We start from the raw sequence: 23,101 nt of genomic DNA on the forward strand, positions 1-23,101 counted from the left end.
CATGTGTCCAATCTTCCTGGGCCCAAATTCCTTCCACGGAGTCACTTACCAGTTAAGCTCAACAGAGGAGATGATGCTTCCAGATGCTGTTAAAAGTGCATAGTCCTATCTTGATGTGACAGGCGATCAGAGCAGAGAGGCCACAGGAGCGGACGCTTAAGAGACCTTTCCCACTGGAATATCTCCTGCAGTTGGACAGTTTTCACCTCCTTGAAAAAAAATGACAAAGAAAGGACAATTTTAGGAAGTTTGTATAATAGCCAGAGTTCAAGGCCTGACACCACTTGTTAGCTGTGTGACTTGGGCAAGTCTCTTAACCTGTTTATGCCTCAGTTTCCCCCTCCACTGGGGCTGTCGTAAGGACTGAACAGGATAGTGTAAATGAAGTGCCTACCTCTGTGTCTTGTTTGCATTTAACTTCAGTAAAAGTTGCTTAGCATTACAATTCTCAAGATGACCTCTAGGATCTGACTCCAGAGTCTACCCTTTTTACCCTGTTCTCTGCCACCTTTCAGGAACATGAGTGTGTTCCTGCGAAGTTAGGTGAAGTTCCTCATCTCTGGTTAGGGGTTTCTCAGTAAAGTCCCAGGCTCTGGGTGGAGACAGTGTCCACACATTTGCTTCTCAAAGCCTGGCAACCAGGAGGACCACCAGAACACCTGGTTACCTACCACCTTGCAAGGATGAATGGGGCATATCTAAAAGAATTTAAAGGGTGCACCTGAGACATGGTAAATCAGAATTGTCCCATCTTTGGTTTAACCTGTAGGAATTATGTGCCTTTGTGGCACCCTGCACCCAATACCACCGTGCATTCCTTTATTCATTCAACAAATATTCATTGAGTGCATACTATGTGCTGGGTATACAATCATGACCAAAAAGAGAGGTAGTCTTTGGTCCTATGGGACTTAGTTTAATGAAGGAGCAGACATTAATGAAACAGTTATGAGAAAATGATTGTTGGGGATGAGAATGACTATTTCAATGAACTACAAGAGTGACTAAAGCTCAGAGAGAGGTAGGGGAGGCTGAAGGGACGGCCTGGGGCTGGAGTCCATGTTTAAAATTTTGGACTGTATCCTTTTTTTTTTTGGACTGTATCCTAAGAGCAGTGGAGAAGCCAGGTCATGACTGCTTCAGGTCTTTATTTTAAAGACTTTTTTTCTTAAAAACTTTTTAATTTTAAATAATTCCAAACTTTAAAAAAGTTCCAAAAATAGTTCAAAGAGTTCCCACATACTCTTCACCCAGCTTCTCCAAATGTTAGCATCTTATATAAGTACACTTATTAAAACCAAATCAGGGTGTCCTTTTCTAATGCAAGATCCAACCCAGAATCTTAGATGGCATGTATTTGTCACTTCTCTGTCTTCTCCAATGTGTGATGGTTCCTCGGTCTGTCTTTCAATATCATGGTGCTTTTCAAGAATCCCGGCTGTTTTTGTAGAATGTCTCTCAGGTATTTGATGCTTTCTCATGTTTAAGTTCAGGCTGTGCATTGCTGGGGCAAGAACCTTGTGACATTGTGTCCTTCTCCGTGCAGTGTAATGGGAGGCACTTGATATCAATACGCATCACAATTGGTGGTGATGTTCACTTGGATCACTGATTCACCTTGTGTCTGCCAAGTGTTTTCATTGCAAAGTTACTGTTTTTCCCTTTTCAATGCACATGTAGGTTGCAGGCTACGCAAAAATCCCATTAACCATCATAGTTTTTTCCACTAATTTTAGCATATAGTAATGGTTTTTGCCTGCAACAATTATGACCATGGTGTCTGCCGAATTGTAATTTTTCTATTTCCATCGTTCTTCAACATTTATTGATTGGAAATCTACTGTAACAAAGAGTTGTTTCTTAACTCCCATTTAATTACTTAGTCAATAACTTATTTATATTTATGTCAGTATGGAATCACGTATATTTACTTTATTCTGTGAGTAATAGCCTATAGTTATCATTTCTTTTGTTGCTTAACTTACTCCATATTTGGCTACAGAGAGACCCTTTATATATTTAGGCTCTTCTGTCCTTCTGACATGCTCCCACCTTACCCTTGGCATCATGAAATGGTTGGGGCCCCTCTTGCCCTTTCTTTGTTCTCACCCTGGAGTTTTTTAAGGACCTCTGGACCCTTTTTTGGAATTATATTAAGAAGCCAAGATCAGGGTGCTAGACATGTTCATTGTGCCTGGGGTGTCATTGCTTCTAGACCCGTTCAATGAACAGAACTAGGAAATATATGTGGGAATATACACACACATCTATAGCTTTGTCTATACTTACCTGTCTATATACACATTTATATATATTTTAAAGATTTATTTATTTATTTGAGAGACAGAGAGAGAGATGGGGGGGCAGTGGGAGAAGGGAGTGGGGAGCCTGTTGTGGAGATCTATCCATGACCCCAAGAGCACGACTGGAGCCAAAACCAAGAGTTGGACACTCAACCAAGTGTACCAACCAGTGTCCCTGTCTACATACATATTAAAAATCATGAGTTCATACTGATACCTCCAATTCTAATCCTAAATCACAGGTCTTTCTTGTTTTCTTATTTATCGTCTCTTCTCCAACAGTGAGAAATCTACTGCTTTCATCCATGATAAAGTTACTTATTTGCCCAATTTTGTAATTCACGTAAATTCAGAATGCTAACCTGCAGGGGCACCTGGGTGGCTCAGTGGTAGGGCGTCTGCCTTTGGCTCAGGGAGTGATCCTGGGGTCCTAGGATTGATCTTGCATGGGGCTCTCTGCAGGGAGCCTGCTTCTCCCTCTGCCTATGTCTCTGCCTCTCTCTCTGTGTCTCTCATGAATAAATAAATAAAATCTTTAAAAAAAGAATGCTAACCCTTAAATGTGAAACACACCTTCATCAACTAGAATCTGTCTTTAGCTTTTGACAATACTGTGTGAACCGGACTAACACCATCTTGGACCCATGTGCCATGATGACTGCTTTGTGACCTGCAGCCTTCTCCACTACAGCCTCTGCTTCCACATTCTTCCCTTTTTGTCTAATCCCACCCTTAAGTACATCTTTGGGGCATAATATCTTTTATCTACCCCGAAGATACATTTCCTACCTGGTGGTCTACCAGCATGTACTCCCCAGGCTCTAGAGCTATAAAAACATGTCTTAAAGAACTGAGGTTGCAGAGACCTACGTGCCTTGGGTCTTGCAGCCGCTCAAGACATGCTTCTGTCCCTACGGCTCCTTAATAAATCATTTCTCATCAAGGTGGATGTGTCAGCCGGTCTTGTAGCTCCTTGGGCCCTTGGAAGTGGTTTTGCATGTACCTCCCTTTTATGGAGCAATCCCATAGTCAAAGTACATTTTTTTCAAAGTTAGCCTAGTTCTTTCCTTCCTCACTCCCTTCAGTGTGGTGTGACATGCATTTTTAATATAACTACATTTCTTTGCCATTGTTTGCATGTCATTTGGGATCCCTCCACCCCTTCCTCCCAGCCCCCGCCCCCCCACATCCTGCTTACTTACTTATCATTTATATTTTTATTTCCTGGAGATGTGAAACATTGCCACAGTTCTAAAATCTGAGCTCTATAGGAAAGGTATCCTCCGAGAAGGACCGTCCTCGCCCTCCCTCCTACCTCGTTCCCCTTCCCTCTTTTCCCAACTTTTCCACCCACCCTCTGTATGTAATCAGTCCCATTAGTTTTTGGTTTATCATTGCCTTATCTCTTCTTGCACAGATGTGAGGACACAAGTGTATTTTCCTAGAACCTTTTTCTCCTCCCATGAGAAGTAGTGGACTACAGATGCAAAGATAATTCTGGCTGCTGGGTGGAGAGGGGCCTGGAGGCGGGCTTGAGAGGAAGTAAAGGAAACAGCTAGAAAGTTGCCACCCAAGTCCAAGAGAGAGATGCGGGGGTGGGGGTGGGGGTAAGGGTGGGAGCCCGGTGCAGCTGTGGTGGCAGCGGAAAAGAAAGGAGGACAGGTTTGAATGTTTGGAGGTGACACGGCCCTGATTCGGTGACGGATTACTGAGGGCCAGGGAAAGGGCAGATGAGGTTTCTGCTTCTGGCTTAACTGATTGGATGGATGCTAGTGTCACTCACTAAGATTCAGAGCATTGTAAAAGCATCAGATTTGGGTGGAAGCGTCCCCCACTTGGGTCTGTTTGGACATGTTGAATTTTTTTTTTTAAAGATTTTATTTATTTATTCACGAGAGACACAGAGAGAGAGGCAGAGACACAGGCAGAGAGAGAAGCAGGCTCCATGCAGGGAGCCCGACGTGGGACTCGATTCTGGGACCCCAGGGGGCTGAAGGCAGGTGTCCAACCGCTAAGCCACCCAGGCGTCCCTGACATGTTGGATCTGAAGTGGAAACAGTAGGCACTTGAGGCATAAAGCCCAGAGATGGGGTCTGAAGAGAAATGCCTTCAGGCTGTACAAATTCTGCCCTAGTTTTCTGGATACTTAAGTCAGAAAATAAGACCACAGCCGCTTAGGGGGTATGATCTGCACCCAATTCCAGTAAAGGGGGGGGCGGTCCTTACACCGCCAAACAAGTGTGTGACACCAGCGACACTGCTACCTGGAGACACCATCAGATTCCACAGGCGGAGGGCGCAGTCCCCTAAGACTGCTCCCCACTTCAGATGCCAGTGTCAAGTCCAGCTGGGCATCTGTGCCTCTGACCAGCTGGCTATACAGGAGAAGCTTCCACGCCCCTGTCCTGGGTCTGATTAATTTGCTAGAACGGCTTGCAGAACTCAGGAAGCCCTTTTACTCACGAGATTACCAGTCTATTACAAAAGATATTAAAGGGTAGGAAGCACCATCCAGGTGAAGAGATACACAGGGCAAGGTCCCAAACACAGAGGCTTTACCCTTGTGATGGATGTGCGTTGGTTCACCAGCCTTGGACGCCTTCCAAACCCTGTCCTTTGGGGTTTTAAGGTGGTTTCGTTACAAAGGCACGGCTGATTAAATCACTGACCGATGGCAATTGAACTTCTCCTTCAGTCCCTTCCCCTCCCCAGAGGTGGGGATAGGGTGGGGGTGGAACTGGAAATTCCAACCTCTCATCTCTGGGTTGGTTCTTCTGGAACCAGCCCCCATGGTAGGTGATCTAGGGGCTTTCCAAAAGTCACCTCATTAATATAACAAAAGATACCTTTATCTCCCTCATCAGAGAAATCCCAAGGGTTTTAAGAGCTCAGTGCCAGAAACAGGGACAGAAACGGAGACCAATGTGTGTTTCTTACTACAGATCAAAATATTGCAGGCAGATATTGCAGTCCCATGCAGAAGAGGAAAACCTAAACCAAAGCCTTGGTAGTCACCCCAACCTCTCCTTGCAGGAGGCTGGCCGCTCAGGTCAGCGCACCTCCCAGAAGACTGTGCCTTCCCAGTGGGTGAGGTGAGAGGCACAGGGGAACCCCTCATCCTCCAGGTGGACGTGGAATGACAGAAGGTTGGGGCTGCCTTTGTGCCTGATTTCAAGTCACCCTAAAACGAGAATGATGTATTTGAACCTACTTCAGCTAGATCAGATCCCCACAGCTCAAGACCTACCAGGGGCCTTGGCTATTACAGGGCAGGGCCCCTGCCCTAGGGATTGAGGTTGGGGGAGTCTAAACCTCTCCTCATATCCAAGCAGATGGACACAGCAGGGAGCAATCGAAAGGAAGCCCTTTGAATTCCTTAGGAAGTATTTAGTGGGGGTCAGTATTGGTGTCGGATGAAGTAAGTCATCTTATGTTTTTTCCTCCTCTCTGTTTTCAGGCCTGAAGGTAAGAAGGTAGAGAACATTCCAGAGTTCATTTCGAGGAGATAGCCCTATCTGTGGATAAGAAATTTTTTGAGAAGCCTCTTGGAGCAGATGCTCAGATCATGAGGGGCTTTGAGTGAGGGTTGGTGGTGGGGGGAACTTCCTGGTTGACCTACAGGACACCAGGAAGGAACAAGAAGACGGAAAGGGTGGTATGGGAGGTGGAGGCAAGTGTGTGCCTTCTGTTAGTTCCCTTAACATCTCTTACCTCAATCTTTGGTTAAAAACTCAGAAAACAGCAAAAACCCTTGAAGTCAGAGCATTGCATTGATTTCCCATGCAAATCAATTAAAGGCTTGGGCTTTGAGTCTGGCCTGGCATGGGTCTGATTAACTTGCTGGAAGTGGGGACTGTGAGGGTCAAATTGGGCAGCAGCACATGGAGTGGGAGGGCAGGCTGTGTGGGGAGGCCTTGATACCGCACCCCCAGATGGAGAGAACACAGGGCCATGGGGAGGTTGGTTGTAGGTTCTGGAAATTGGAGAAGGGCTTTTGACTGTTCCAGGCTGAAGAATTCAAGTGTAGGCTAATATTAACCCCATCCTCAAGGGCACCTACTGGCGTCTGAATTACATATGTATATGACACTAATATTAATAGATTCCATATTTTGAATAATGTGCTAAATGTTTTTCATATATATTATCTCCCTTGGATTCTGTTTTCATAACAACTGCAACAAGTATTATTACTGCTTCTACAGGGTTCATTCCTATTAAAAGTTTGTTTTTTTAAATACTTCGTATTCGAACTGAGTAACTATAGGATAGCATATAGTTTCCTAAACTTCCCAAGGAAGTTGAAGGAATCAAAAATAAACTGAAGAGGAAATCAAGGTGCAGAGTGCCTGGCAGCCTGACTCCTAAACTTCCACTCTTAGTCAGTAAATGTTCTCAATCCTTTCTCCTCCTCTCTCACATCTATCCACCCACCCATCCACCCAATCACCCATCCACCCATCCTTCCACTCATCCATCCTTCCACCCATCCACCCACTCAACTATCCACCCATCCACCCAGCTGTCCACCCACCCTCCCATCCACCTACGCACCCATCCATCCAATCACTCATCCACCCATCCACTCACCTATCCACCCACCCACCCATCTACCCACTCATCCATCCACACATACATCTTTCCGACTATATCTATATCCACTTATAGATGTAATTCCTTTTTGATTGGGAAGTTGGATTAGATAATTGAAAACTTTTTTTCCAGGTCTTAGGTTCTATGAGGTATATTTTACCCTAGACTCTACTGTGATGTTTGGGAGAGTGTTTACCTTCCTAATTAAGTTGCTTGGATTCATTTTAACATATGTTTCAGAGCTGGCATGGATCTAGGAGATAGTCCAGTCCAAGCTCCCCATTTTACGAGTGAGACTAAGTGACTCACTAAAGTCCATCTTGCCCAGAGCTTTGCCAGGGTTCCACTCTGCTTCAGATTATTTTGAACCCTGGATACATGGCAAGTGCTGAATAAGGACAAAGATCCATATAGGCAATGAGCAAGAGGGAATGGCAGCCTGGAATTAGAATGTCACGTGTTTTTACCTCACTTATATGTCAAGGGTCATTGATGACAATGATGATGGTGATGGTGGCAATGGTGATGATGGCAAGGTCTCCTGCAACTCACCAGGCCCTCATGACAGAAGGGATGTGGGGAGTCACCCAATACACCTTCTTGCTTCCTGCCAACTAATACCTGATTCATTCCTGAAAGATGCCTACCTTATTTAGAAAATGCCCCAGAAAGCTTGAAACCTTTCCTAGTTTCTATCTCTTCCTGATTTGAACCATCATTCATTCCTGCTATGTGTATTTTTTCTTCATTTTAAAAATGAATAACTATAGAACAGCATTATAGTTCACTGAACCACACAGCAAAAGGAAGTTGAAGAAAGGGGGGAAAAAAAGTAATCTACAATGGTCACGGGCCACAAGACCTTGATGATAAATCAAAAGCTGGGTTTGGAAATAGAGAAGTTGGCTTCACTGAGACATAAACACTACATTCACACTGATCCCTTTCTTTTGCAATTCCAGGAATCCTGGCGTGGGTGAAGTTGAGTCACCTGGAGGGTGTGCCAAAGCCTCGTTGGTACTTTGTACTTTTTCTTGCAATAAGATCTCTCCCATTTCCTCTCAGAACTGAAATTGGGTGAGCTCTTGGCTTCCAACCCTGTCTCCATTTGGTCCCTTTGAGAAGGAAGAAATAAGGTGCAGAGGACAATACTGTCATTTATTGAATATCTACACCATGTCAAGCACTGAGCTTTACACATGTCACTTGTTTACCTCAATGATATTGAAAGGATGGTATGATCATCCCCACTTCACAGATAAAAACTCCAAAGTCCAGAAAGTTAGAGTCTCAACCCCAGGGTTCCCATATTGGTAAGTGATGGAGGTCAAATTTAGTCCAGATCTTCTTTTTTTTTTCATTTTTAAATTTTATTTTATTTTTTAAAATATTTTTAAATTTTTTTAATTGGAGTTCAATTTGCCAACATATAGCATAACACCCAGTGCTCATCCCATCAAGTGCCCCCCTCAGTGCCCGTCACCCAGTCATCCCCACCCCCGCCCACCTCCCCTTCCACTGTTCTTTGTTTGTTTCCCAGAGTTAGGGGTCTCTCATGTTTTGTCTCCCTTTCTGATATTTCCCACTCATTTTTTCTCCTTTCCCCTTTATTCCCTTTCACTATTTTCTATATTCCCCAAAAGAATGAGACCATATAATATTTGTCCTTCTCCGACTGACTTATTTCACTCAGCATAATCCCCTCCAGTCCCATCCACGTCGAAGCAAATGGTGGGTATTTGTCATTTCTAATGATTAAGCCCAGATCTACATGCTCTCTAGTCACTCACATGAGGAAAAGAGCATGGGAACATTAGAGCCCCATTCCTCCTTAGATTCTGAAATGACCATGGTTTTTCCTGCCCATCCCACTGGTCTCCAACTCCTCTAGTCTATGACCTTCTTGTTCTGACAGTATGGCCTTCCTCTTCCTGTACATCCATGTATATCATGGATCAGGGATGGAGAGGGTCACTTGCACACTTACACAAATTGTAAAGTCTTAACTCTTCACCTCCAGCTTTCACTCATAACATCAAGTAGGGCCTGCTCTCCACTCCTTCACCTGCCCTTTCTTCCACGGAATTAACACCTATTTTTCCACACCTGTGCAAAGCCAGGTTGCAGGGCCGCCTCTGCCAGACTATGCCTCTCACTCTGGAGGGAGGCACCTGGAGGTGTCTGGGCCCATCTCCTGACTTCTGTGTAGGAGAGCGCTTGTCCTGGTCACACCAAGTTGGAGTACAGGACTCCCAGGGTAGCACATGAGTAGTGATTCAGAGAAGCAGCTGTCAACACACGTAAGGGAGCAGAGCCCACTGTGCCAGGCTGAGGAGAAGCCAGCTTCAGTGTTTGGCAGATACTTTGTTCCCAGCAGCAGCAAGACTGTAGCTGAGTTACAAGGCCAAGTGGATTTTTAACATCAAATGACCTTTACAAACTTCCATCCAAAATCTTTCAAAAGGGATAAAACAACAGTGACTCCACTCTCACCTCCACCCAGACAGTTCAGGCTGAGTGAAGAGCAATCCTATATGGATAAAAGAGGAGAGAGAAAACTCTGCGGGTGGGTGTAGCCTCACCTTGGGGATGGCAGGTGTCCCTAGGTGGATGCCCTTGCTCTTCTTCAAAATGAGGACAGCTGGGTTCAGGTTTATTATCCTATTCTTGAATCCCAAAGACCTTCTGAAGAGCAAGACGTGCCCTCTGAAGGACGAGGACATGGGGAAGCCAGAAGGGAGTCGCCAGGGTAATGGGCATGTCACCAGATGAGGATTCAGAGCGGGAAGGCAAACTGTATGTAACTCTGTTTTCTTGGGGAGATATTACCTTTACCTGGGAGTGAGGGTTTAAGAGGCTAATTGCGAAAAAAAAAAAAAAAAGAGGCTAATTGTGCTGATTAGCCTTGTACTGATGCTCCCAACCCTGACAGTCTAGGGAGCACCGAGTTTCCCTGTTAATCAGGGCAATTGAAGAAAATAAAGTGATCAATCCTAGGTTCTCTTGAAATGCACACATGAAGCAGTTCAAACAAACACAGCATGTGTCAAACCAGTCCTCCAGGAGGGCGCCTTCTCTCTTTGGGGGAGTCTGTAATAAGGAATGGCTTGGCCAGTTGTGGGAGTCCCTATCAGCTCTGACAGACCAGGCCCTTACCCAGGGCCAGGAAGGCACCAGGATTTTGGGTGTGTGTGTTTGAGACTGCGTACAGAAACTGTCACACCCACACCCCACATACCATGACTGGGTGGGGCCATTTGTTGTCTGTACCTTAATTTTTTCATCATTTTCAGAATCACTATGCTTTGACAGTGCTGGGTCCCGAAGGACACAGCCCAGAATTGCTCAGCAGACCTAAGGGCCCCTTTCCAACCACAGTCCCCTTTTGTCCGCCCCTCACATCTGGGGCTTCTGGGCTCCAACCACAGCCAAGAAGGATATTTCTTTCCTTAGGGGAAGCAGGGGTCATGTCTAGCTGTGTCTGATTTCCGAACTTGTGCCCACAAGCCTGTACCACCTACTCGTGTTACCCTCCTTTGGCATTTTGTCAAGTTGCACAATGTGGTCGGGGAATTGGAGTTCCTGGTGAGTTATTATATCGCTGCTTTCCAAAGACGTGGTAGGAAAAAAACAACACTCGACATGGTCTTGAACGACATTTAATCTCTGACGTTCCAGGAGACACTCGAGGATCGTGAAGGGCCTGAGAGTCGAGCCATTGACGGTGACTGCTGAGCCTGAGGGTGCGTGTGGATGCACAGAGGCACCGCAGGAGGAGGCATCGTGCGGCGTGGCCTGAGAAGCCAGAGTCCCTGTTCTGCTCCTGAATGGCAGAGTGACCACAGGGGAGTCCCTTCCCCTCCCTAGCAGTATGGGACAGGGTTGTCTCGTCTCTAGGACTCCCCCCACCCAGCTCTGATATTCGGGGAATAACTAGCAGAGAATGTACCGTGTTGCCTTCCCATAGAAATGGGCACGTCTACATGCAGAAGCCACGGGTTCCCTTTCCCCGCGGCCTAGGCAGAGGCGCCCCGAGTTCTTCAGTATTTATAGAGCCTCAGGGCTTAGACTCCCATCTCAGCGTGCGGGGGCCTGGGATCCCTCACGTCACGTGCAGGCTGAGATAGGGAGCAGGAGAGTCAGGGACCGCGGCACAGTTCACTCTTCGAGATCTGTCAGGCCCACGGACAAGGATCCTCCCCACTGGACGGGTGCTGGGTGGTCACCTCTCCTGCCTTCGCAGGCCAACCGGACCTTGCCTGCTTCCAATCAGCTGACAGTTTTCATCACAGGGATGTGTCCCACCCTTGGGCCTGGTGGGGAGAAGGCAGTGGGGCAGCAGATGAGAGACCCACCCCTGCTGGCACCCCCGCCAGAAGACCAGAGCGGAGAGAGGGATCCCCCAAGGTATGAGCCGACCTCCTGCCGTGCGGGCGTTCGGGGAGACCCGCATTTCACATGACCCTGACACACCCATCGTGTCGTCGGGCTTTTTATTCCTCGGGCTTAGCCGCCCATGTCTTCTCAGCTCTGGCTGGGCTGAACTCCATCCCGCGTGAGCAAGTCTCCAAGACGAGCACAACTGTGAGCGACGACTCGCCGTGTCCTATAAATAGCTTCAGTGATACACGCAGCCCGGAATACACACACGCGCACACGCACACGCATACACACGCATGCACACGCAGGCTGTCTCGTGGAAATCATCTTCGGGATGATTCGGGCAGGCACTCGACGACACGGCCGCGCTGAGTATGAACGTCTGCGTATGCTCGGAGTCCCGTCTCCCCCCTTCGCCTCAGCGAGGGGAGCCCCCAGGAGAGAAGCCTGCTCGCCCGAGCTCTGAGCTGGAGGCCGGGGAGGCCCGAGCCTCCTCTTCCTCGTGTGGCCGGCGACTACTCCTTCAACAGGCCCAGCTTCTTCAGGGCTTCCCTTCTGTGCTCGTCAGGGACGCCTTTGGGGGAGATCTTGACACTGACGCAGGGGGGGCGAGGCAGCCTGTCGCGGCCCTGCCCTTGGAAGGACAGGCGCTTGGAGGCGCTGGGCTGCTGCAGCTCGGCCAGCTCGGCCACCCGGACCCCTGCGAAGTCCTTCCCGGTGCCCAAGGACGCCGGGCGGGGCCGTGTGTTTCGCAGGACGTTGGGAGACACCTTGCCCAAGAAGGAGTCTCTGCCCAGGGACGAGCTGGTTTGGGGGCTGGGGTCCTTCTCCGCCGGGAGGCAGCTGCCCAGGCCCACGCCCGAGCGCTCCAGGGTGTTGGACTTGAAGCTCATCTGTCTCAGGCCGGGGATGCTGCTCTCCTGGAGCGTCAGCGCCGGGTCGGGCCTCCGCTGGGTCAGGGGGCCGCCGGCCGCCGGGGCCTTAGGGATGGGGATGGGCCCGGATTTGGTGGCCGGCAGCGGCGGGGAGGCCTGGGCCTGGGCCGGGGTCGGGGTCGGGGCCGGGGTTGGGGCCTGAGGTCAGAGCCGAGGTCGGGGCCGGGGTCGGGGCTGGGGTCGGGGCCAAGGTCGGACCCGGGGTCGGGGCCGAGGTAGGGGCCGAAGTCCAGGCCAGGGTCGGGGCTGAGGTCAGGGTCGGGGCCCGCGTGGGGGCAGGGCCCGGAGCCGCACCAGCAGGTGCAGCGGCCTGGGGGCCGGGCCTGGGCCGGGGGCCGGGGCAGCCGGCGCGGCCACTGAAGTGGGGTCCGGGCTGGTCCTGGTCCTGGGGTAACCCCAGCTTCTCCAGCGCCTCCCGGCGCGCCCTCCTCTGCTCCTGCAGCGAGGTGGCGGCGGGGCCGGAGTCTCCGGGGCCGCCGTCGGGGTGGCGGGACAGCCAGTTCTGGGGCTCACCATGGAGCCCGCTCCGACTGCTCTTCAGGACAATATTGGGGGGCAGCTTCCGGGGCTTGGGGGCCAGGAGTGGGGCCAGCCGGGCACCGGGGTCCGCGCCCGCGGGGCTGGCAGCATCATGGGCTCTCGCAGCCTGGGACCCCAGGGTGGGGGGAGGCGCGGGGCCGCCCTCCTGGGGCTCCTGCCACATGGCCTTTGTCGCCGGGGGGCTGAGGGCCCGTGGCCCCGGGTGGCCGTCACGGGAGGCCCCGCCTGCCTGAGTCTCAGCGCCTGGGCCCGCCGGCCGGTGCTCAGGCTCCCCGGGGCCGCTGGTGGGCCGGCTGCTCCTCCCGAGGTCCTGGCCACTGCCGATGCGGATATTTCTGGGGAGGCTATAGGAGCCAGACCTGGGGCCCAGGCCCTGGGGCTCAGGCAGGCGGGGCGGCCCGGCCGGGGGCCCTCTCCTGGGCTCTGGGCCGCGGGGCGCGCTCCTCTCCGCTGGGTGTCCTGCGAGGGTCGGGAGAACAAGCACAGAAGAGTGGGTGCAGTGAGAACCCCCTGCCCAGGGCAGACACATCCTTCCTGAGCTCCCACCTCGCCTTAGCCGCGGGGTGTGCGCTTTGCGGAGCCTCTGCTCTCTAAGGGGCCCCCTGTTGCCTGGATATCACTTACACGGGCAGATGGACACTAGCCGACTCCCTACAACCAAGGATTAATTTTTCATGGCGGTTGGGGCGGTTGGGGAAGGAGCAGCTGCACAGAACTCCGTCCTGGCCTCGGGCTCCTCCCAGCCCTCTACAGAAACACGGGGCGGGGGTGGGGGGGGCGGGGACTCAGCACAGCCCGCTAGCTATCCTGGGGCGCCCCAGGTCACTGAGTCCTGGGGAAACTGAACGCGAATAGCACCAACAGCTGACATGCTCTTGCTGTGACCAGACTTGCCTTCCTCCGCCTTCACTTTCTTTTCTTTTTTTTTTTTTTAAGATTTTATTTATTTATTTTTCATGAGAGACATGCACAGAGAGAGAGAGAGGCAGAGACACAGGCACAGGGAGAAGCAAGGCTCCGTGCAGGGAGCCCGATACGGGACTCGATCCCGGATCCCAGGATGACAGCCTGAGCCAAAGGCAGATGCTCAACCACTGAGCCACCCGGGTGTCCCCCCACCTTCACTTTCTATGAGCACCTGAATGGCTCTGTGATGGCCACAGCTGTCCCCACACTGGAGAGTGACTTGGGCTCTTTTTTTCCAGCAAGCGAGGCAGGTGCCTCGGGCCCCCTGGGCCAGGGAATCAGTCTCAGGAAGCAGTGGCGTCCTCGTCCCCACTTACTGGCCTATGTCCACGGAGGGCCTAACACACTGTCGGGACGCCTGGACTGTCTCCTTCTGCCTGTGTCCCTGTCTCTCTCTCTCTCAGTCTGTGTCTCTCATGAATAAATAAATAAATCTTAAAAAAAAAAAAAAGACACACACATTGTCAATCAATGTTTGCTAAATGAATGAATAAATGGTCGTAGTCGCTGTACCAGCGGGCTGTCCTCAGGAGTCAAGTGCCCGCCTCACTCTGGGACATATGATCCCACAGTCACAGCCACACGTGTGTACCATCCTGTCCCCTTCTCCTGAGCCTCAGTACCACGGGCTCTGCACACTCCCTCACAAGAGCCGCGAGGTACCACCCACTGAGGCTAAGGGAGCCCTTCCCTCCTATCTCTTGCAACCTCCTTCTTCTGGATCATCCAGATTAGCTCTCCAGAATCACTCAGTGTCCCCAGAGCAACACCCACCCCTCCCTGCCTCCCTCCCCCACCTCTGTGGTCAAGTCTCTTCAGAATGTCTCTGGGAGAGAGTGGGAGCTGGTCAAACCCTCCCAGGCCTCTGACCATTCACAGGAAGCCAGAGAAGCTGGCCTGTGAGCAGTCCCTCGTCCTCCTCCCCAGGACAAGGCCTCATCCCAGCCGGGAGGGAGCGGGAGAGGAGGCCCTTGCTCCCTCTCAGCCCACGGCCCTGAGAGCAGAGGCTGCCCGGGCCTCCGGGTTTGCTAGAGGCGCTCCCCCAGCCGGGCCTCTCTTACCCTGGGGGGCAGGCTGGGCTGCGGGCGGCGCTCGGGGGGCTCGGGGAGCTGCGTCTTGCTCAGACTCGTCCGTGGACAGCCCGCTGTCAGCCTCAGCGTCCAGTGAGCCGATGGTCTCCTCCAGGAAGAGCAGACACTCTTTCTCTTCAGCGGACAGGAAGTCGTAGCTGCTGTCGCTCTGGAATGAGGCGTGGAGGACCGAGAGGATGAGGGACTGTGAGAGGGAGCTCCCCTGAAACTGGTGGGGCCCGAGAACCACCCTGCGTCCTGAAGGAATGCTGAAGAGCTGGAAACCTTTCCAGGAGGCTTCTCCGCAGACTGTGCAAACTGTGCGGGAGTTGCCTCCTGAAACCGCAGGCCCGGACGGGCGCAGGGATGCGGGGCCGAGGGCCCACGGGCACCCATCGTGGGGCAGCCAGGTGGCAGTTGACCTTTCTTGGCTCAGTCCTGGGTGGAAGGCTTGGGGGAACAGATCAGAAGCGGTCCCAGGTTCTAATTCCAATTCCTCTGTGTGAGGAATTGCCAAGCATTTCACGTTGTGTGTCTCCGATTTAGCTCTAAATTACACGGACAACAGAATGATTTGACCTTAAACTTGAACGGTATTGTTTTTAACTTTCAAAGTACTTTTGCATACGCGACTGGTATGTCAAGGACGGTATGAGGGACAAACAAGAAACTGTGGCCAACCACCGGCCGGCAGGGCAATGGGAACTGTGGTATGAGTAGCCACAGATAAATTTACTAAATAATGTACACTTGACTTTGCAATGCATTCCATGCAGGATTTTTTCCTTTGTGTATTTGCTCTCTTGATGGCATTCGGTGCTGGCTAACATTCAAATAAGTGTGCATTTCTTAAGCAAATATTAACTTGAGGAGGGGAGGGGAGAGAAACTGGACGGGTGTGGGAGGAGGAGAGGGCAACATGGTGTGAAATATCAAGTAGATTTTAAAGTAGATAATTGTCATGATGAAAAAACACAGAGGGATGTTTGGGAAAGAGTGTTATGGCCACTTCCAATGGTTACTGCTTGTGTCCTATGAGGCCAGCAAGATCCACAGAAGAGTCCCTCTCTAAAGTTGAAAGTTGAAGGGAAAACCAAAAAGGCAAATGGAAATGTAAGAGATTTGGCCTGAGTCCCTTCTTGGCATGTATCTCCACCCTCTTCCTAATATTTGAGATACTTCAGAGTTACATATTCTCCAGACCCACTCAGATGGCCTGGGAAGATTTTGAGATGGCCCTAAATATATCCTAGGAGATGGTTGTTGGAATAACCCTACCAGCTCCCCTGGCTCCTTAAGGAGCCACCTGTCTGTTGACAAGAGTGAAAATTCCATGTTTAAGGAAGCCTCAGACATACCCTTGGGAACCCTGAAGTCGATTCCAAGGGTTCCCTGAACAAAATCTTCTTTACTGCCCTTTTCTTCCTCAAGTAGCCAAGGATAAGCCAACCCTGACTTTCTCCTTTCTGGATGATGTACTTGGGAAACCTTTAATCCCCGTCACATTCTGTGTCCAGTAGTATGTAACTGCTCATATTGTTCTCAGCCTAATAGAAACAGAAAATTGCGTCTGTGGTCCCACCGTCTCAGGTCAAAAAGAAATTATACCCAGGTTGCGTGCACTTTGGATTGTGTATGTGTGTGTGTGTGTGTGTGTGGCTGGCCTGCTTTCTCTGCTCGATTTTTACATATCGTTGGCATTTGGTAGAGATTCTTATAATTCTTAAATTTCCAAGCACCTCCATAAGATATAAAGCAATAAAGTATAAATTGTCAAGGCTTATTATGTATGTGACCAACACCAAGAACAAAGCAACACTTACATCCAGATATAGGGCAGACCTACTCTTTCACACCAGCCTCACAGCAACTGAGACTTAAATTCGTTCCCAGAAAAATTACAATTGACTTCACGCCACTCACAAACAGTTACACACGGTGACTTTGGAAGATTCTGAATCTCTGCTCGTAGACACAGGCTATTTCTTTTCTCTACAGAGGCATGTGCTAAGTGTTTGTCATTCATTCCCCCCAGAACCCCATGAATTCAGTGTTTGCATTATCCCCACCTTAAAATTGAGGAGACGGAAGCTTACAGAAATTAAGTAATTTGCCCAAGGCCATCGGGCTTGTAGGTAGAGAAATTCAGACCTGCTTGGCTCCAGAACCCAGGCTCCTAATTACTCTGTCCCTTTGACAGAGTTTCCTTTGATCTCTGCGAAAGGAATGTGGCCTGCTGCAGGAGACTTCAGGACTACAGGGCTCCAGGGATCTGCGATCCATGATCCATCCGGTGCCACCAGGCCCCCAGATCGCTGGCCCTCACCCCCACCTCAGTGTTGTCCCCAGTGAATGAAAACTGGGAGCAAGTCTCATCAGTCCTACTGCTCTCGGGGGCCATCCCACCCTCTTCTCTAGAAAACCAGGGTGACTCAGAGGCAGAAATACCAAGGGGTGTGATTCACTCTCTGATGAGGAAGATGAAAGCGGAGGAGCAGTGAGGCCGGGAGGGCAGGGCAGGGCAGGGCAGGGCAGGAGCAGCGAGCAGGCCAGGCTGCGGACAGAGGGTACGTACTGATCCTGAGCCGGTGGCCGTGGCGCTCATGATGCTGTCGCAGCTGCCGACGCGGGTCCCGGGTTCCGAGCCAGGCCCCGCTGGCCACAGCTGGCTCTGGGGCATCGCCCGAAGCAAGTGCAGGGGCGGTGAAAGGGGCTCCCAGGGGGGAAGCGAAGGCAGTGGACAAGGTCCCAAGCCGGCCTGAAAAGAGAAGAATCAAAGCCTGTGTGAGCCGGGCTGAGGCTCTCCGGCAAGGCGGCAGGGACACCAAGCAAGCAGGGGGCTGGCGGCAAGGGGCCGGGAGCTCCAGCACCCTAGGCCTGGCCCGGGGAAGGGCACAGAAGCGGGCTCACCCACATGCGGGGCGGGGGTGGGGGGCGAAGTTTAGGCAGGAAGGAAGGAGATTCCATCACTTCCCTAGTGGCTGTCGTTCTCGGAACCGGGGGCCTCCCCTACATGTCCTCAACTGCAAGCCATCAGGAGAGAGGGGCTAGGAGCTTGGGTCCCGGAGGTAGTCAGATCTGGATTCAAATCCCACTTCTGCCATCTACAGTTATGTGACCTGAGGCAAATTACGCCTGGACTCCCGTTTTTTCTCATTAAAACAGGTTAACGTAGGATTGAAGGAGAACAGTTAGCACAGCTTAGTTGGTAGTAAACACTCACTTGATGAATAAGAGAAGAGCTGCTACTGTTCTCGTAATAAGAAAAAGGCAAGATCTATCTAGGATCCACGTAAATCGAGGTAAGGCAACGAGAGTTTAGAAAAGGAGGGTTGGGGTTAAATGGGAGAGAAGGAACTCAGGGCCGTCAATAATAGCAGCTGCATAGGGTCGTCATGAGCATTGACTGAAATAGTGCACACAAAACACGTCGTGTGGTAACTGCTGGCTGCCGTCAGAGCCACACCGTCCCCCTCCCACCCCCACCACAACTGCCACCAATCGGCTCCCTGAGCTGGGGGGCAGGCACAGGACCCCAGAGGCTGCCACAAACAGCAGTCTCCCTCCTGTGCACCGCCCCCTATGACGCTGAGCTTATTTCCAGTGAGGTTCCCTAACCCTCGCCAAATGAACAAGAGAAATGTGCTGTGTAACTTCCTCCCGGACTCCAACTCGTAGGGGAAAACGGTTTCAACTTCGCTGTATCAATAGTGATAACAAAGGAAGGCAGTGCCATCTTCCTTCTGAAGATCTCAAGCTCTGGAAAGGCCAGAGGTGACTCTCCCACGTTAAAATTAAATCCCGGAACAGTTACGTTCAAAAGACGGTTGCAAGGTCCAGTTGAGAGTTTGGGGAGAGCTAGGATCAGAATCCAGTTTGTCTGATTCTGAATCCTACTCTTTCCTGTGACACCATGCTGGATTTTTGACTACCTTTTGACTACCCGATACTAGGTAAAATGTCCTAGGAAAAATGTGTTCTACTGGAGATCTTGGGACCTGGGGTTTGGATCCCAGGGAGGTTGTCCTTTTGGCCTCTGCCAATAACTGCTTCCAGGGCCAAGTCAGGTTTGGGCTGGGTGAGTCAGCCTGCCAACCCTGTAGAGCTGATAAGCACAGGCCTCATGGGGCTCCTCTCCTGCTTTCAGGGAGGCCTGCAAGTGGGGCAGGTAGGGAGGAGCAGGACAATGGGGGGAAAAAGAGGAAAAAAATCCCAGTGAGCCAGACACATGGAGTTCATAAGGGTCCATAGAGACAGGACCAGAGGGGACAGAGATGCCAAAGAAGCCCAGCGAGAAATCAACTTCAGGCAAGACGGCTCATAAGGTTTCTTCCTAAGGCTACTTTCCCAATCTCCAGAACCCCAAAGAAACAGGAACATGAGAAGTCATGTGGATGGGGTTCAGTCACCTTAGCTATCCACCCCATTCATGACCATCTAGATTCAGAAGGTACTAACTCATCCTTGACATTCTGCAGGGCTGAGGCCATTACAACCAGAGACCCATTTCTCACAAGCCTAGGCACGCAGAAGGCACTCGAAAAATGCTAGACAAATAGCCCTGTCATCTGTTCTAGTAACTATTGAGTTAAGCTGTTGGAAGATCTCTATTTTTTTTTTTTTTTGGCTTCTACTCTATTACTATAAACTCTTAAGTATTTTACTGCCCTGAGAACAGGTGGCTCAGTGGCATTGGGGCCACGCTTCAATTAAACTAACATTTCTGAGCCCCTGAGAGGCATGGGGCAAGCAACACTTGTGAGGCAAAGGCACTGTTTCCAAGCAGTCAGTGTAAATCCAAGGGTCTACTTTTTTATCTGTAAAATTATAGATAACTAATGGCAATAATTATCAATACCGTATTAATCATTGGGGCTAATATAATATTCTCTGTGAATGGGTGACCAGATGTTGCCTCTTTCTTTTCAAAGACAATTACTACCCTTGATCTTCCAAGGATGCTTCAGACTGTCTGGTGGCTTGCTAGCCTCTCCTTCCTCCCAGGGCCACCTATCACATGCACATTTTGGAACTAAGGACAGCCTAAAGTAGCCAGGAGAGAGACGCAGCGTGAATAGCACTGCTTCAAAAACACACAGCAAGGTGAAGCCCCCAAAATGCCTTCAGATATGCTAATGAGATCTTCAGAATAGCCTGATAACAGGCAAGATGGGATACTTTCTTCTTTGACAGATGAGAAATCAGGGGCTCTTTCCCCTTCTCCTTCCCAAAGGGAAATGGGATGACATATAACAGCATAGACAGGGCTGCCTGTGGATCCCGGCCCCTCCGGAGATGCAAGAGGGTCATGAACCTAAGGAAAGATCATTGGTCCCCTTGACTAAACACTAAGAGCTCTAAGGTCACCCTTCTACTTCACGCCTTAAACCCTCTAAATTACCTGATTCCACGTAATGCTTCCAGGTCAGCTTTTTGCCCCCACAAAAGGTATTTGCAGAGTAAACAAATGACACCAAATGCCACTGAAGACCCTGTCACCCACCAGACACTACATAATCAACGCAGAAGTGAACCTGAACCTGAAACCAAGGCCGAATGAGCCCTGGGGCACTTACTTGTCTCCATGCCACAGTTTCTGATCCAAAGAGTCAGAACCCCAAGAGTCTCTTCTCTTCATCCCACCCTTGCACCCTTGCACCCTCCCTCCCCGCTCCAGCCTGACCTGGATGTTACATTTCCTTCCACCAACTTTACAACCTTGAAACTTGGGGGCTATTTCAGGGCAGCCATTGAGACCTGAGGTATTCCTACCTGATAAGAAGCCAGAGAAACAAGCAAAACACTCAAGGTGAGAGTTTGCTATCTTTTCACCCTTGACCTCTTGGAGGGGTTGGAGGGGAGGAGGAAGTGGGTTGTAGAATACACGCAGCCTATGGTCTGGGCCACCCGTGCAAAAGCACGTTAAATATTAACTACTCCACCGAAACCAGCCAAGTCTTGGAGGAGAGTAAATAAAGAGCATGTGGAGTTCTGGCATGGGGGTGGGGGGCGGGGGCTGCGCAGGCCTCCAGCCCCATTCCTGTTTGGCTTCTGTGTACCTTCCAACCCGGCCCAAGGCCCCCTTGTCGCCGTCCCCCCGTGAACCCACCCCCGTATCTCCAACAGCTCAGCCCCTTTCCCCACCAGTCGAGGAGATTTCCTATTTCCCTCAGACCAAGTGTCTCTCCTCACCTGACTGTCCAGGCCTCAGGCTGGGGAGCATCCCAAGGAAGATGGCAGGGGGACTAACAGTTGCATGGTGACTATATGCTTCTCCACGAGCACAGGGTCAGGTTTCTGAGTGTGTTTAGTCAACGTTATCATCTCCTATTTCACAGGTGGGTTGGAGGCAAGGGCAGGTGGAAACGTCTTCTGCACTGAAGAGCTTTGTTCCATACACAGTTCTCTCATCACCACGAGCTCGCCATCTACGGCGGACTCTGTCCGTGAGTCTGCCGGGCCGGTTCTGTGGTGTGGGCTTAGCTGAAACCAAGAGTTGGCCAGGACTGGCAACCCAACACATTTGCTCAGGGCTTGCGGGTGCCAGGCCCTTGGAGCCGGGCACCGCGCTGTCCCCACTTTGCTCCTTCCTGCAGCAGGAGGACAAGAGGTGAAGTGAGGGGCCAGAATGTGACCCCCTGGACGCCACCCCCAGCCCAAGGTGGCTAATGGAGAACTGACCAGCTACTCTGAACTGACTTGGACATCTAGCTTCCCCGTGCAGGGAAACCTGCCACGCATACTGTCCGCTGGGACACCTGGAGGAAAACAAAGCAAGGCCACCACAGTGGTCTGCTCCTGCTCTCCAGGGACGGCCACACGGCTTTGCCCCGAGCCCGCCGAGAACTCCAACCACTCAGGTATTACTGGGAAAGATGAAGGTGGGTGAGGTCCCGCCACAGCGTAGCGAGCGGCTGCTTGCCAGTCTCTGTGACTAGTAGTTGGAACCTTAACTGGGTCGAATCCAAATAAACTCAACTTTGCAACTGGATTATCCATGGGTTTTCCAAAGATGAACTGGTAGTCTGAGTTGGGAGTCTTCCCAGCTTCACATGCCCTTACAAACAACCTAGCACAGCTCATCCTTTACACGCTTGTCCACACACAGCTCCATTATCACGGTACCATTATTGAACACACACACAACACTGCACACTTTATTTAAATAAAGACACACATTGAGTTGATAAACCATGAGACAATTTCCTGTGAGAAATGCAATGGAGAAACTAAGGCCCTCTCCTCCCCTGATCTCCCATTTTGAATCCCTGTACCCCCAACTCTTCCTTTCCAAAATCACAACTTCAATTGCTCAGAGAAGGAAATTTCCAAAACAAGCCAATTTTATTTTTCTGGTTGTCTGCAAAATAACGCTGATCCAACCGAAAGAGGCAGATGGGGGAAAAAAATGCATCCCAGCCCTGGTCTCCACAAAAACATTCCAATCTCAAGAAGCTACCAGGCTACTCTGATCCCAGACTGGACTCAGAGAGTTGAGGAGCAGAGAGGAAAGCCCCCTGGCTGGGGTTGAGGTGTACAGGGCTCCCCACAGCCCTGTGGCTGACTTCCCACGAAGCACCCCCTTCTTGCTGCAGAATAAGCAGTAGTTGGTTAGTGATTAACTCACCTTCACTGGATGAGGGGCTGAAGAGAGGAAAGAAATGTCCTTTTATTTCAATGGGCAGATACGGAGACAGAGACTGCTTCCCCTCCCTTCCACTGTTTTCTTCTTTTGACCTCCTCCAGATTTACCTGGACAGGTAAATGCTTCATCTGCGCTGCCCCACCCTACCCTGCCACTGACTCACAGCCAATCCCAGCCTTCCCTCCCTACTTCTCATTCCAGCTGTTTCTGGCACGGAGGGTGTGGGAAGGGAAATGGGCAGGGCCGGGCTGCTCTCACGTAGCCAATCATCTCTTGCCGCCGCTCCCCCCTTTTTAGAGTGAATAAAGAGCCCTTAAAGGAAAAAAAGAAAGAAAGAAAGAAATAGGAAGGCTGGAAGGAGAAGAGATACTTTTGGGCTCAGACTGGAAGAGGAGAGTTGGCAGGAAGGGAATAGGTAAAAGATATTATTTTAAAATTTTAATATAAAGAAACACAGTATGCTTTCCTTCGTGTCTGCTTGAAACTTGGTTTTCTATCTGGAATTGCCTTCCTTTCCTCAGAGATAAGTATTGCCCTGAATTCTCCAAGTTAAAATCCGCTGTGACCAGTTTTGTCAACAGCTTTTCTAGCTGTTCAGAAGCACTTTCGCCCTCAAGCCTGGTCCTAGCATCTCTTACTACCAGCACCTGCGCTCAGGACAGTTGGAGA

General features: G+C 50.6%; 1 protein-coding gene across 1 annotated transcript; it reads right to left on the minus strand.

Annotated features, from left to right (window-relative positions):
- Nucleotides 1–10,539: 10,539 nt before the first annotated feature.
- C7H1orf116 (chromosome 7 C1orf116 homolog) lies at nucleotides 10,540–22,606 on the minus strand. Its single transcript, XM_038541997.1, has 5 exons — nucleotides 22,415–22,606; nucleotides 17,363–17,545; nucleotides 14,779–14,956; nucleotides 12,375–13,210; nucleotides 10,540–12,307 (listed from the first exon to the last, which is right to left on the minus strand). Exons 2-5 carry the CDS (start codon nucleotides 17,465–17,467, stop codon nucleotides 11,792–11,794), a joined length of 1,635 nt encoding a protein of 544 aa, XP_038397925.1. The 5' UTR covers nucleotides 17,468–17,545; nucleotides 22,415–22,606; the 3' UTR covers nucleotides 10,540–11,791.
- Between the last annotated feature and the right edge of the window lie 495 nt (nucleotides 22,607–23,101).

This window comes from Canis lupus, chromosome 7 (genome assembly GCF_011100685.1).
Source record: "Canis lupus familiaris isolate Mischka breed German Shepherd chromosome 7, alternate assembly UU_Cfam_GSD_1.0, whole genome shotgun sequence".
NCBI lineage: Eukaryota > Metazoa > Chordata > Mammalia > Carnivora > Canidae > Canis > Canis lupus.

Excerpts from the sequence above, each read along its gene's own strand:
- C7H1orf116 (XM_038541997.1), bottom strand. The coding sequence starts at position 17,467 with ATGCCCCAGAGCCAGCTGTGGCCAGCGGGGCCTGGCTCGGAACCCGGG. Across the intron at positions 14,957-17,362 it reads CGGCCACCGGCTCAGGATCA|AGCGACAGCAGCTACGACTT; the intron begins GTACGTACCCTC and ends GCCTCATTCCAG. Across the intron at positions 13,211-14,778 it reads AGCCCAGCCTGCCCCCCAGG|GACACCCAGCGGAGAGGAGC; the intron begins GTAAGAGAGGCC and ends CGACCCTCGCAG.